Source organism: Tigriopus californicus, chromosome 8 (genome assembly GCF_007210705.1).
Source record: "Tigriopus californicus strain San Diego chromosome 8, Tcal_SD_v2.1, whole genome shotgun sequence".
Taxonomy (NCBI): domain Eukaryota; kingdom Metazoa; phylum Arthropoda; class Copepoda; order Harpacticoida; family Harpacticidae; genus Tigriopus; species Tigriopus californicus.
This window is the reverse complement of record NC_081447.1, coordinates 6,078,568-6,093,376: the sequence shown is the minus strand read 5'-3', so window position 1 is coordinate 6,093,376 and position 14,809 is coordinate 6,078,568. Positions and strand designations below refer to the sequence as shown.

At 43.8% G+C, this 14,809-nt stretch overlaps 3 protein-coding genes across 4 annotated transcripts; 1 reads left to right on the top strand and 2 right to left on the bottom strand.

The window, feature by feature from the left end:
• Positions 1-1,472: 1,472 nt before the first annotated feature.
• Positions 1,473-5,591, bottom strand: LOC131885882 (E3 ubiquitin-protein ligase NEDD4-like). Of its 2 annotated transcripts, none has more exons than XM_059234067.1 (2): positions 5,449-5,591; positions 1,473-4,534 (listed from the first exon to the last, which is right to left on the bottom strand). In XM_059234067.1, the coding sequence occupies exon 2, from the start codon at positions 4,455-4,457 to the stop codon at positions 1,923-1,925; it is 2,535 nt and encodes an 844-aa protein (XP_059090050.1). In that variant the 5' UTR covers positions 4,458-4,534; positions 5,449-5,591; the 3' UTR covers positions 1,473-1,922. The 2 variants fall into 2 exon arrangements, with proteins under 2 accessions (XP_059090050.1, XP_059090051.1); XM_059234068.1 differs by lacking the exon at positions 5,449-5,591 and adding an exon at positions 4,780-4,929.
• Positions 5,568-11,615, top strand: LOC131885884 (CAAX prenyl protease 2-like). The gene is made up of 2 exons (XM_059234071.1): positions 5,568-5,635; positions 10,381-11,615. The coding sequence occupies exon 2, from the start codon at positions 10,611-10,613 to the stop codon at positions 11,490-11,492; it is 882 nt and encodes a 293-aa protein (XP_059090054.1). The 5' UTR covers positions 5,568-5,635; positions 10,381-10,610; the 3' UTR covers positions 11,493-11,615.
• A 184-nt stretch (positions 11,616-11,799) lies between these two features.
• On the bottom strand, positions 11,800-13,929 carry LOC131885883 (uncharacterized; the record flags this gene model as incomplete). Its single annotated transcript, XM_059234070.1, is given in 5 exon segments — positions 11,800-12,704; positions 12,771-13,207; positions 13,281-13,485; positions 13,555-13,691; positions 13,761-13,929. Coding segments are annotated over 5 exon segments (1,435 nt in total), but the record flags the coding sequence as incomplete, so codon positions are not given.
• Between the last annotated feature and the right edge of the window lie 880 nt (positions 13,930-14,809).

Genomic DNA, 14,809 nt, shown 5'->3' with positions numbered 1-14,809 from the left:
ACTTTGTATCGTCAGCATAAGAAGAGATCACAGAGGGTTTGGTGGGAATGCTTAGAGTTACATACAATTGACTAGATAAATATAGACATGTAATAAATAATGTATAGATGACTAGAGTTGAATAATGTGGTGACTAGAAGGATTGACTAGGCGTTGAAGGGGTTGACTAAGATCTATCCTCCATCCGGGTCACCACGTCCACCGGTCCTCCCCAACCATCCAGGCATTGATGTCTCCCCCAGTGCCTCGGACACCTCACGGTCGACCTGGCCCAGTCACCGCTGCATCCACGGACCTTCCACTGCACCCACGGGCGGGTCACTGCAACCACGGGCCTTCCGCACGCACCCCGCTCTCGCTGCGTCCACGGCCATCCCGCTGCAACCACGGCCATTCCGCACGCATCACGTCTCTTCTGGGCCCAAGTTCCGCATTGGCGTCCTCAGTCGTCTGGGGGAAGGTTCTTCCACCTGGAGGTGGCTATTACCGGCTGAGCCATGTATGATTGCCGGATGGTGGCTGTTGACTAGATATTTATTGTTCGTAAGTGGAGGTATTTCTACAGAGGGAAAAAGACTATGGCGATTGTGATGGTGGGAGCAGGAGTAAAGCATAATTGGAAATTGATATCGGTGACTAGAATATAACAGTCACTAAGAGATCCCTCAACCGTAACAATTTGCTTCCTATCATGAATGAAGCTTCTTATCCAATTGAGAGCCTTGCCTTGGATCCCAATGTCATGGAGCCTGTTAACTAAAAGACCATGATCTACCTTGTCAAAGGGCCTTGGCAAAGTCGAGATAAACTACATCAACTGATTCATGGCTCTCTAGTCCCTCAATAACCCGCTCAATATGTTCAATCAGTTGGGTAACCGTGCTAAAATGTGCTCGGAACCCATGCTGGCTAGGAGGAAGGACTTCATGAATATCAAGAAATTCAACAAGTTTGAACTTCATGATCTTCTCAAACACCTTCGCAATATTCGAAGTGAGAGAAATCGGCCTGTAATTACTGGGGAGCGACTTATCTCCCCCTTTAAAAATTGGAACAACATGAGCTAACTTTAGTGAAGATGGAAACTTGCCCTGATCCAAGATGCAACGCATCAAGTACGAGAAAACAGGAGCGAGAACCAGTGAGCATCTCATCAGAAACTGAGATGTCACGCCATCAGGACCAGGAGAACTTGAAAGCCTCAAGTCCCTGATGGCCTCTAAAGCATATTGATCTGTGACTACAAGATCATCTAAACGCTCAGCTTGACTAACCATGTCAATCTCAACACTCATTTTCAGAGCAATGAGCTGTTGCTTCTACACTCAGTAGGGTTGAAAACACACTGGAGAACTGATCTCCAAGCATGTTACCCATAGTCTCTACATTGCTAATGGCTTCCCCATCAACCTCGAAGGATTTCTCAATTAAAGAATCTGGATTATGAAATAATAACCGCAACTTGAAACAAATGAGTTTGAATAAAGACAATTGGCTTTCTGATTTGTATTGTATGTGTTTATAAATGTATGTTGTAGTAGAATATTAATAATTGGAAACTATGATCGGATTTTAAGAGCCATGAACTTGAAAGAATGCACAATTAACGGAGGATAAACAAACTGGAGCTGCATCTGCAATAATTGCAAGACTGTCCAAAAAGAAAACTCTCACTTTGATATCGATCAACGGCGGATTTCCATGCATACCCAATCATTGAAAAGTAAGCAAGACCTTCAGCACGAAGAGATTAGGAAAATTGAATAGTGGAGATAGTAGAACTTTGTAGTTTGATACCAAATCGTCACATTGCTCGAAGTCGACAAGCTGCTAAAGTAAGGGAAAAAAACAAATCACAGGTTTGTTACGGGATGCCTGCCGATATATGAGCGAATAATCCAGAAAAGGGTCTTCACTGTTGATTAATCTACACCGGCAAACCCTTCAGATCCTTCAATGGCCTTAATGAGGCGATCGCGGAGTTGCTGATAGCTTTCATAAGGTGGTAGATCCAAACGGTTGAAACAGGTGTGAGCACGAGGAAAACTATTGGGATTGCCCCATTTTTCAATGGTGAATAGTTGTGGACCATTGCTCCCGTAAAGCTCCTTGAACCCATTCATTGGCACGCGAGATGTTCCGGTGACAAATTGTAGCAGTCTGGATCTCATCTCGTTGTTGAAGGACAACACCACACGCCAGAACCACTGGATCACAATGTGATTCGGGTGATAATCACCTTTGTAGACGGTATTTGTCTTCCAATCCTTGACATCGATCGAGCCAATACCACACATCAACAGTTCCAATTCGCCCTCATCGAAAATCTTCAAGAGGGAGAGGGACACGAGTTCATTAAAGCCAGACTTGAATGCATTCATCTGGTCCTCGACCCGCGAAACAAAGCGCCATTGAATCACATCCTTGATATATTCCTGCTTGTTTTCGTTGGTGACTGGAATTTTGTCTCCATTGGGCTTCAAGTCCCTGGAGATGGTCGTTCCAAACTGTTCCTCGTCCACCTGGAAGGTCAGTTCTAACTCTGCGGGGTCATTCTCCTTGATCCAGAGAAGCGAGTTATGATATTCGGTATCCACCGATTCCATGTCCTTTAACGTGATGGTTTTTCCCAACATCATCTTATAGAAAGGACGAATGAAGAAACCGTCCAAGAGCTTGCCATGATAGACAGCCATGCCTGCAATTCTTCCGATAAACTTGAAGTAGCTTATATGATCTTCATTGCACATGCCAGAGTAGGGGTTGATTTGAAGGGTGTAGTTGTCTGTAGCTGAATACTCAAACAAACCGTAGTAAGGATTGAACATTTCTTTGGAGAGAAGGTAGAACCACTCCCTGGCTAGACCTCCGTAATCCAGGCCGATTTCATTGTCAAACTCGATCCAGAGTTTCGTCTTCAAAACATCCACTTTGTTGGCTGGAACTTGGACCAGGTGCCGGTAGGAGTCTTCCAAAATAAACTGACGGCGTACTTTAATCTCGAACTTGTTGGGCACGTTGCTCGGCTTCTTGAGTTGACTCTTCAAGTAGTCGTATTTCCGCTTGTAGTCCCGGTTATATGGAATGGCTGGTCCACCAATGGTTGATATGCGAGGATCTTCCCATTGAGTGTTTTTCGTGTTATGATCGATAAAGAAGATCCGAGCGTCAGTGTGAACTCTCTCCTCCCAACCCTCAGGCAAAGGACCGAGGTCATCTTCGTGTGGACGGTTGGGCATGTTGCCTTGGCTAGGAACGCTCGATGGGCGGCCCGTTCGGGGATCCACCCAAGTGGTCTTCTTTTCGGTGTGATTAATGAAAAAAACTCGACCATTGGGCGCTACTTGCATGGTCCAATCAGGAGGAAGACCCTCCGTGTTAAGATGAGGATTTGAATTTCCAGACCCAGAGAGACTGGGTGACGAAGCACTGGGAACCGAGGTCCGTCTTCGAATAGCACCACCGCTAGCTGCTGGTGAAGGGGACGTGGTGGTGTTGGATGAAGGAGGACCATTTGGTCCATCAGGCGTATCTGAGCTTCCGCCTCCGCCAATGCTTAAATTGTGAACGTGCTCAATCAACGCGTCCGAGCCTGACCGGGCTCGAACATTATCCGGAGGTGGCCTTTGATCATCCATGCTAATGTGAACTCTTTGCTGGCTTTGATCGGCGGCATTGGCCTCACTTCCTGCTCCAGTGGTAGCTGATCGATCCCCAAGAGCAGGATGTTGCCATTGTGTGCTACGAGCCACATGGTTGACGTAGTAGGTCCGTCCGTTGGCATCTTGCCTCTCTTCCCACCCACTGGGTAAAATCAGGCCGGCCGTCGAGTCAGCACCATCATTACTACCCCGGATCGGCGCTGGCAGCTCTTCATGGCCTCGCACAGAGGTATCTACGGGTCTCTCGGCATTGCCGATGATTTCCCAATCCTCAGGGCCGTTGGCACCGCCCTCGAGCTCTTCCACTGTGGTCTCTGACTCATCAGAACCATTCTCCTCAGCGACAAAGGCGTGATAGAGTTCCAGATCACCCTTGACCTTCGACCTGGAGGATCGGGGTCTGAGTAGATAATGTTTCGTGGAGATGGATCTCCCCTCACTCTCGCGGGCAATGTTGGTGAGGGGAAGCTCGACCATGCCCAAGAAATCATCTCGAGTGAGGCGATTCTCATCAAAGACCTCCAGTACCAGTTTGTGGGCGTTGGGCTTCACACGGAAGATGAACTCTTCCTCCCATTTCGGGTTGAGGGTTCGCTTCTTGGTTTTGGTAAGTACCGAGTCCTCTACTTCTTCTCCGTCCACAGTCACGAGGTCGATGCGTAAATACGGGTCGCTGGCACCAAATATGTCTTTTTTGGCCAAGCCTTTGCCAGCTATCACTTTCAGTCGAAGCAACTTGGTGCGGTCAGTCGATCCAATGGGTGGGACATATCCCACGATTCGGCTCTCGGCCATGATGTGATTTGGGGGCGAGGATCAGAATGAACAAGCTCTCTCAACAAACGAAGAACGACCGCATCTTCTACGTCTCTCTGCAAACGGAAAAAAGGACAGACAGTCGTGAATTAATGAGTTTCGGCCAACACCAAGATGACGGGGATGATTTTAAATTGAGTTGAATCGTGCGTCAAGCCCAAAAGGTTGTCTTGACGAGATCCTGGTCCCCACTTTTCAGTTACGATGAACATTGAGAATATAACCGAGTCAGATGGAAACTTCTTCAAATGCAACAGTAATAGGTGCCTCAGAATGAACTTGATTGGAATCACTTAACCACCTTCAATGATCTAGACCCGTTGTCTTGGGTCTTGGGTCTAGGGTTCTGTCTGTCTTGCCTTCTGTCTGTCTACACTTAAGCCTTGGGCTGTGTTTGTGCTGGATGGAGTTACGTCGAAGAGGCCTTTACTGGCCGCTCTGACGCCCGTGAGTGAGTGAGTGACTGTGTGAGTGAGGAAGCGAGGCTCGTGAAGAGCTTCGTACTAACATCACATCATTACATGATGCCGATGACGTCCAAGCACTTACAGGGATTCGTCTCTGGATCTCACACGGGCAGAATAAATCAAGCCAATTGGCTCAGGAGGCCAACACACAATCATGGAATTGCAACACGACCGCGACAGACAGCCCTGCTTCACTAATAACGTGTCGGCATTACACTCTCAAATCCGTGAATCACAATCATCAAAGACTATATAAACTATACTAAGTTATCTAATCAAAGACTACATGCTTGAGATCCTAAGTGAACTTCCACCTCATCATTGGTCAGCCTCGATGACGGTGGTCGCAATGAATCAATAAATTCGACGACAGGAGCCTAGAAATGTACAATGTTTGGCGTCTCGAACTCTGCAAAGAGGAAACACGCCCATGGGACCAGCTGAGCGTGCGTCTAGCGCCCAGGCAGAAAGACCACGGGGGTCATGAGCCCACTATTCAGTACCTCTCTCGTTGGAAGTTTGGAATCACCAGGCACCCTTTCCAAGGTAGGGATGGACCATAATTTTGCGGTGAACTTGGATCCAATGGAGTGTATTCTTTCTTGTCTTGGATGCAGATTCCCAAAGTCTCTCTCGACTTGAAGTCCTCGTCGCCGTCGTCGTCGTTCTCCGATTAAGACAAGTTTACAAGTAGTAGAAGTTGCTGATGGGCAAGCCAGACCAACGACGTCCCTTCATCTGTGCGTCCCTCGCTCACACACTCGCTCTTTCGGTTACTCACTTACGCCTAGAACAACTAGGGCTATAAAGAATCATTCAGATGACTCCTAAGACACGGGCCATAGGCAAAAGTGCAAAAAAGTATGAGATTTCATGTAATCAGAGTCATGATCAGTCACTTCATGTGACTTGACAATGGACTTTTAAGGGCAGTTTATTTCACTTTTTATTGCAAAGGAATCTGAATGCCACCATCGGTAACTCTATGTTAAGGCTGTGTGCCATGAGCAGGGCTCTTCAAAATACGCAAATGCATCATTTTTCATTTTTTCCAGTCTTTTTGCGTTACATTACGTATTTTGAATTATTTATTTGAATAAAAAAAGGAGCTATATCATTCAATTTATCTCTTTTCCTTAAAAAGATAAAAAATGAAGATAAATAAAGAAAGAAAAAACAATTCCTTCATTTCATGACATTTGCTTTTTCATTTCCATTTTTTTAATGGTGTTATGATCTTGCTCTTCCAAAAGCACAACTATTCAAGGTAATGCCTGTTCAGCTTTCAACAACAAATTGCTCCTAATATTACTTTCAGTACCTGGTCAGAGTATCTTCTAAAAAGAAAGATTTCTTTACGTTCCTATAGTATGCTTACATGTAATCATGACTTGCAATGGCTTTAATAAAATATTCCTTAATTGTCAAAAAAAACTTGATGGCACATCAAGGTGAACTTATCAAACGTGCCTTGAGCATCTGGCCTCATTTTTGTAAAGCTCATGATAGATATGTTTGTAACGGCCATAAAATGAATAAGTAGTCTTTTTTTGATTGTGGCAAACTGGATAGTGATGAAATAACAGCTCACAGTTTTATTTCAGTTTTAAATTCTCATCATGAAGTAACCGTCACAGAAAGGAAAGGAGTGCACAAATTCACTGCTTTTTTTGGGCAGACTCGAGAATCATTCACTCTAACCAGGCAAAAAGCGAACATTTTTTAGGGAGGCTGAAGAGATCGAGTTATTTTAGGGGCTCGTTAACAGCCCTAACTCTGCCCTGCAGATCCAGAGACCACTCTGTTCACGCGCTTGAGCAGGAGCAGACCATCCCCTAGCTAAGGGAAAAGAGGGCAATCGCTGGCAGCTCTGAGAGTTCAGGGTGTTGGCAGACTGATGGTGCGGCTTACAGGGGACCCAGGATTGTTTTGAACTATGAGTCAGTTTAGCATGTAGGAAACAAAAATAGGCCAGATTTGACGCTAATCATTGGTATAAGTATGTATATTACGTCAGACATCATACAATATTTTTTTGTGTAAGTTGCGTATATTTGCCGAATTGATATGCTTCTACCTTATATGGAGAACAAAGATAATCTTTAATATCAAATAATGTCTATTTGAACTCCTATACGTGAAGAAGTGAACCACTGGGATATGAAGGGGGATGTTAAGGTCTAGAAAAAGCATTTCGGAAGTAAGTTAAATCTTTGCGTTTTCCTTCGTATGTTACAGACCATTTGTTGCTCCTTTATTTATCAAAATTATTTCCACACCTTCCACCTTCCACACCCACTGATCCCTACATGCAGTCATCAACATCCCTCTCATTTCAGAAGGTACCATATCTGGATAAGATACCTGGCCCACAGATATCATCAAGGAGTTAGGTGAGCCTGGTGTGTGGTTTTACAACAAGCAAAACGAGATTTCATATTGACGGGTCAACCCAACTTTCTCAAAGAAGATATTTTTCTATGCCCCAAAAAACTTTATTTTTACAAATTGTTTTTTTACTTGTTTTGGTCTTACATATGCGCCTCTACCTTCACAACTTCTGGGGAAAATTGACAAAACAGCCTCCCCTTTTGCTCAAACTGTAGAAAAAAGCATTCTGGCAATATATGCATTTTGGACATACTCAATTATTTATGATCTTTAAGGGAGCAAAACTTTTCCAGTTGTTTAACCTTGCTGAAAATTGCAATATGTAGTTTCAGTTTTCTGGGGTCAGTTTCATTGGAAGACAAGCAGAAATGTGCTTATTCTTTGCTGAAACATTTATTCTCAAGCATAACAACCCCATCCATTTTTAAGGTTCTTGTTGATGCTTGCTGCCCATGGGTGCTGCAGTTTCAATTCAAACTGAATAAAAGTAATGCGTGCTTCTCATGATTGGTTTTTACTCATCAATCCATATTTAGGTTATTACTCCAATATTTCAACAATCTTAACATATTCACGAGTAGTGCATATTTTTGGATTGCAAATGAGCACTACATGATCAGCCAACAAATTAAAAAATTTCATAATCATTATTTTGATCAGTGTTTAATCACGGTGTTTAATCATTGATGCAGGAGTGTATGTATTATGAAACCATTTGAGCCCCTCCTCTTTGTCAGCATTGAATAAGGGCCCTTATTTGCTACATCACATGGCCCAAAGACAACGTGAAGAGGCACGCTAGATTGCTACATAAACTGCTCTTGCCTTGCCTTAAACGCAATTTCTTTTCCGGACATTATGTGACCCAAGGCACCAATTGAAAATAAGATTTTGATAGAATTAGCCAAAAACAACACAAACGCATTACAATTCAATAAGAAGGAATTGGCCCAATCGGCCCTTTATTTGGGAGAGGCTGAATGGCAAAGCGCCCTCTGAAGTGCAGAACGTAAAATATATTTCGTGCAGCGTAAGGGGGCTATCAAAGGCCATTGTGATTGAAATTTCTGGTATTTGGTCAGGGATTTTACCCAACCCGCGAGTGTGACTTTATGGCAACACTAACTACGCGTTGGTTCGCATCGTCGTCATTCTGGCGATTTTACGTCGAAGGTTTAGTGTGTAAGAGACTCCTGGTAGCTGACACAATCAATGAAGTCAAGAAGTAGACTCATTTTTATTTTATTTTCATTAAGGTATAATTAGAATTCCACCAAGGGAAACAAATACCCGAGAATCGGGAATGCAATTTGAAATCCGAATGACAAAAAAATATGTTTATGCGTAAAAATTGGACAGTTTATAAAAATAAAATGCCAAATGAACCATTTCTTTCATGGATAGACGAACTGAAACTGTAATTTAATCCCTTGACAAAGCACTATCAAGCCTCAAAAGAGCAAGTAACTTCCCAAAATTTGACGGTAATGTCATTTTCCTTTCTTACTTCAATGTCTCAAATTGCGAAGTCAAACAGCCCAATTGAGATAGGGAAGAGGCAGTGGATTGCTAAATAAACTGCCTGTTTCAGGACATTAATGTAATTTCTTTTCCGACCATTTTGTGACTTAGATCATGCAATACACATAAAATTTTGATGGAATAACTAAAACCTTCTCAAGTGGATTATAATTTTCAAGAAAAGGAATTGGCCTAATTTGCCCTTTATTTGGTAGAGGCTAAATCGCAAAGTGCCCTCTGAAGTGCCGAACGTAAAACACATTTTGATTAGCGGAGGAAGCCTATGAAGACTACTTTTTCTGATTTCAAGGTGGAAGAGTGAAAAAAAACAGGGTCACCTTTAGCTTTTTGTCATTATGACAAATGATTCAAAATATTGTTACTGAAAGCAGACTTTTAGAGTGGAAGGTTGATTGCCAATCAAATGGGAATATTTCCTTTCATGACAACCAATTTAGGGAATTTATCCACATATGCTGCTATGCTATGGTTTACGTTCTGCAGTTCGGAGGACCCAATTTCGTTTGAGCTTTCTAACATTGGAAATAAAGGCCCATATTGATATTTAGTCAAAATTATGTCAACTTGATGTTCTTATTATCAAGCCTATTATGATTGCTCATGATCACATGAGGTGTATTTAGAAACGTTGTTTGAACCATCGAAGACAGGTTAATATACACGAGGAAACATGTTTCATAACGTATTATTCGCAATTATTCATTTCCCTAATTCAATAAATCGGTATACAAAACAGATCCCGAATAAAGACTATTATTCCCCGTTCCTCACATCATCATGCCTCCAGAGAACCCCTGTCCCATAGCTCCCTGGGACTGCCTTGAAAGCCCAAGTGGGGTTTGCTGTGCCTGGGCCTGGCTAAAGACCCAGGAATAATCAGGGATGAAAACAATCCTAATTAGACAGGCGAAATAGAAAGCCAGGAACTCCAACACACCTGGTACCTCTAAGCAGAATAGCAATAATTTTGTAAATCCATGTCAATTGTAAATCGGCAATCTAGTAGTCCTAGTTCTTGATCTCATCCACAACTTTTGATAAACCGTATCGTTTATCTCTGACCCTTTTGCGTTTTAACCTAATAATTACCAAAAGTGGAAGTTAAGCCTAATCAAATGTTGCAATGATGTCTACTCTGAATGTCTACCGCAGAATCTGCATGCAGTCATCATATTTCTTTGGCAGTAATGGTATCTGTAGAGTAGTTTAAGTTCTGGCCACGTGCAACCGATGGCGTTGATGATATGTTCATCAGCTGTCGTTTCAAGTTCTCAAAACAGTCGATATTTCTGTTTCAATGTTGGGGTTGGCCCGGTTGGCCTTTTCCTACATTTAGCTCGAGGAATTTCGATTCTCCAGCATGGGTGCACCGCTCCCAAAGCAAATCTCACCCTCAGTTCGCAATGCAATGTAACGTGAATTCTAGTGGTTCTTAACCTTTGTCACTGGCTTGCCCTTCCTTATTTGTTTTCTGATGTCCTGGTTGAGTGAAATCTCGGTAGACTCTTGTTACATCTTATCTACAGTTCTGCAACTTTCCATGACGTCAGAGGGATTTCTCACACCTCAGACTCAGACTCTCAGTACAGGATCGGGATGATCCAAGGGATCATGACAGTTCATCTGTCCTCGATTCTGGCGTGAGAGCTCCTCTGATTCTTCAACCGTGCCATAATCCCCCAGTGTTTTTCTCCTCGAAGGAATCGGTGGCCATTCCCCCGTTGATACCACCATGACCTCGACTACGTCGGCTGCCCCGCCCCTGAGCGAGTCCTCTCTCTGGAGTTGTATCGCCGTATCGTGCGGTCTGGCCTTGTCCTACGTGCTGTCGTTGTATATTTGGGGTCGGAACAACGGCCATGATCGGGATCACCCGTCTACCATTAAACGTCGATTTGTGTCGGCCTTCTGCATGCTCTTTATCTCCCCCATTTTTGTGCACTTTTTCGGCTCTCGGACTTTATTAGCCCAACATGAATTCAGCCAGATCATCGGCTTCCGTTGGGCGGGTTTATTCAACGCTTGTGTGCTTCCACTCATTCTGACTTGGATCCTCTTCTTGGGTCCAATTGGACTCATGATTTTGGCCGATACTCGGGCTCGACTCCTACTCATTCCCCAATATTGGTGGCAATCCTTGCAGGACCTCATTTGGTGGCGAAACCACGTGGTGGCTCCTTTTACCGAGGAGTACACGTTCCGCGCTTGTATGTTGCCCATCCTACTCAGCCAATACAGTGCGCCCAAGGCCGTTATGGTGGCACCTCTGTTCTTTGGCATCGCTCATTTGCACCATATGATTGAGCGCATTCGCAAAGGCCAACCCGTCAAGACGGCTCTGCTGATTTCCGTGTTCCAGATTCATTACACCACCGTATTTGGCATGTATTCGGCTTTCCTGTTTGTGCGCACCGGACACATCGCCGCCCCTGTGATCGTTCACAGTTTTTGCAACTTTATGGGATTCCCGGATTTCGGGGAGATGCTTAATCGTCCATCCAGGGAGAGAATCATTCTGTTAACTTTATGCGTGCTTGGGGTCGTCGGCTTCTACTTAGGTTTATACACCTTTACGGATCCCAAGCTGTTTGAAAATGACATCTATACTTGGTGAAAGAGCCCATGTTCTCACTCGTTCAAATCAGGTTTACCTCGTTAGATCCCAGCTCCACCACCGCAAGTCAATAAGTTTTGGGATTGTCCTGAAGATTTCGCAATAAATATGGTTTCACTCTGAGATGTTATGTTTTGTACACTTGTCTTACATTTCATGTCCAGGTTCGAAATACTTGGCAAGACATTTTTCTAATCTAATTTACATTGCACAAAGGTGACAGGCATAGCGTAATGGTACAAGATTTCTAATTTGCCCTCCCCCAGGTTCGCTCGTAAACCAAACGAGTGCAAGTTTCTTTGTGATATTTGTTTATAGTTGCTTTAGTTGCTACTTTCCGCAACGTAAATGCACCAACGTGCGGTCATTCCCGAGGGCGAGGTAAAACTCATGATGGCTTTGATTACGATGCGTGCGTATAACTCAATTGTAACAAGCATCATCAGAGAGCAAGTCGAGCGAGATGACTACCTGCCATTTCAATATAAAACACGCAAATGTACCCAAACTAGTAAAGTTTTTTTTTTTAAATTTATGTACAAAGAGGTGTTCTTTATTCGTTAAACATATTAGTAATTTTTGAGACAACAGTATTAAACTTTCAATTAAGAAAATTTACGAGTTAACAAATTAGCCTTTCTCGGGATACATTTGGTGTAAAGAGAGGAGATTGAAGTTGTGCCAGTTTTTGACAAGAAATATTGTAACGGAATTTGTGACTAAGCTTATTTGGAAAAAATGATGGAGCGAATTAATCCATCACGAAGAGTATCATTAGGTTGCCCCACGCAGAATGTAAAGAAAGATCCCTCGCAACTGATTCGTCGAGTACAAATTCCAGTGGGATACCATCCCACCTTATTCAGAACCATCCCGATCCGATAAACTCGATTGGCCAGGACACAAACCGATCGGTTAAAATTGATTTCGATCATTGTGTTCCAGTTGACTTTGGCCGTAAAATGAGTATAGGTCAACCTATTGCCTTCAGAATCTAAAAGATGGGCATATAAGAGCTCGTTGTAGTCACTTTGTTCGGCTGGGATGGCGGGCAACTCCAAGGCAGGGTTTTCCGGGAAATCTTTTAGTTGAGAGGGCACCTCAATGCCATGAATGCAACAATCTTTATCCACCGTGAAAGTCACCGAGCAATCTAGAATGGACGTGTTGAGGCAATGTGGCTCCGGAATGACAACTCGTCGACAAAAGTACCTGAAACCAAGCCGACTCGTTAAGGAACTATGCATTAATTAGTGCAAAGCCGAATGGTTCTTATACCTCCGTGACATGTCAACATCGATAGCTATATTGGCTCCGACTACACCCGGCAAAGGGGATCGTCTGGGTTGTCGTTCTCCATTCATATGGTTTGGTACATCCTTGGATCCGGGTGCAGCAATGTTCATGAGTATGGCAAAGCTCTCTTCTTGCGAGAGAAGCCCGGATTGGGCTGGACCATTGGCGTACTCAGCAGCCGTTAGTGTCAGATAACGGATCAGATAGAGGGCTTCGCCGAGACAAGCTCTCTTCTTTTCAATAGTCGCCTCAAAACCCTTACGACCGCATTCTTTGGTTGCCCATTTCACCATGGCTTCGAACAGTTGTGTTTCGGAGGCCGAAGTGATATCTTGCGAGAGAACGACGCAAAGCGTGGTGAGTTCGATTTCGTCAAAGGACGGCTCTTGAACGACCTCCCTCGTGTGAGTGCGAATAAGCTGAAATATATAGAAGTATCAACACAAGTATTCAAATGATTTCTCACGCTTTACATTCGCCATAAACATTTACCTCGATGCTTTTCTCCAGTAAAACGGCTTCGTCAAATAGCTTGGCGAATTCGTAGGCGCGGCAAGCATTTTTTGGATTTAGATCTCTCCAAAGGTACTTGGTACACTTCTCAACGAGGGTTGGGAGCATATATTTTTTGGCAGAGTAGCATATATCGCAAACCAGGTCGAAACTGTTCAATCGAATCTCATCTGTGTAAATATATCTGAAATTGCCGGATCATGTTTTCTTTGATGCGGGCCAATTGCAAACCTGCAAGTTGTCTCTGTCTTACTCTAACATGATGTGAAAAGCCTCAGGTTGAACATCCAATATTTTGATGTTCTCCTCGTTATTAAATAGGCCTCCGTAGAACATGGCTTCAAACACGGGTGAGGCCATGGCTAAGAGCATTTTGTGACATCGGAACGCCTATAAGTGGAAGCAATCCCCATTACAATCCAAAGATCATTGTCATTTATCTCCAAGTTCTTGACTTACCGTGGTGTTAGGCGGGATTCCAACGACAAAAGTGCAATCGGACCACAAGCCAGTTTCCAACAAATGCCCACCGCGATCACTTAGCTTGGTTTTGGTGGTCTGCCAATCATACCCGGTCTTCGGAGATCGATTACTCCGGTTCGATTTCCGGTTGTGATGAGAAGAGGACCTGGAACTGGAACGACCAACTTCACTTTGTGAAGGCGAAAAAAAAGGTTGTTCATCCGTGGATATTTCTTCCGATGAAAGCATGTTGGCTGGCCCATCTGTATCCGGATGGCTTCTTCGTTGTGGTGAATTTGCATGGACTCTGTTAGTATTGTTGTGATTGTTTCTTTGGGTATTGATTTGTAACATGCCCACTTGAACTTCAACTTCGTTAATGGCAATCACTTCGTTGATGTCCTCGGCTCCGTTTTCATCGTCTTCTTCTTCGTCGTCCTCGTCATCCTCGTCATCGTCGTCGTCCTCTATCTCCTCTTCGTTCTGATCGTCGCCCTCTCCTTGATCTAAATCAGGTTCGTGTTGATGTTCCGCTGGATCTTGGTCATCACTATCGATATTATCAGCATCATCAAGGTTATCTTCTGATGCTAGTTCGCGTTGATCTGGGCCTTCATTGTTGAGTGGGGCCCCTGACTTATCTTCGGGGAGGCCATTCCGTTGATTGGCCTCTCTGCCTGACTCGTTATCAGCCATGAATGAACACAACTATGATGATTGTTTGATAAGAGAGTCGTCTCAAATTGAATCCAACCTAAGGAGGGAGAGATCAAAAATGTGTTTGAGCGAGTTGTGTTTGTTTTGTTGATGGTACGGACGGTACGTACGTACGTCCAAGGATCCAAGACGTTCCAACAACTAGGGTGACCAGACGGCGAGCTCAAGAAAACGGCAGTCCTGAATGGGCTCATGTTATAGGGGTTGCAAGCGAGGCTTAGAGCAATATTTCGAATTTTTCAACTCAAGAACCAGTGGTAACTAAGTGCAAAAACTACCGTTTCTCCTTTTACTAATATTTGGTTAGTTGTTAGCAATAAAATCGAACC

Bases quoted from the DNA above. Each gene is read 5' to 3' on its own strand.
- LOC131885882 (XM_059234067.1), bottom strand. From the start codon at position 4,457: ATGGCCGAGAGCCGAATCGTGGGATATGTCCCACCCATTGGATCGACT.
- LOC131885884 (XM_059234071.1), top strand. From the start codon at position 10,611: ATGACCTCGACTACGTCGGCTGCCCCGCCCCTGAGCGAGTCCTCTCTC.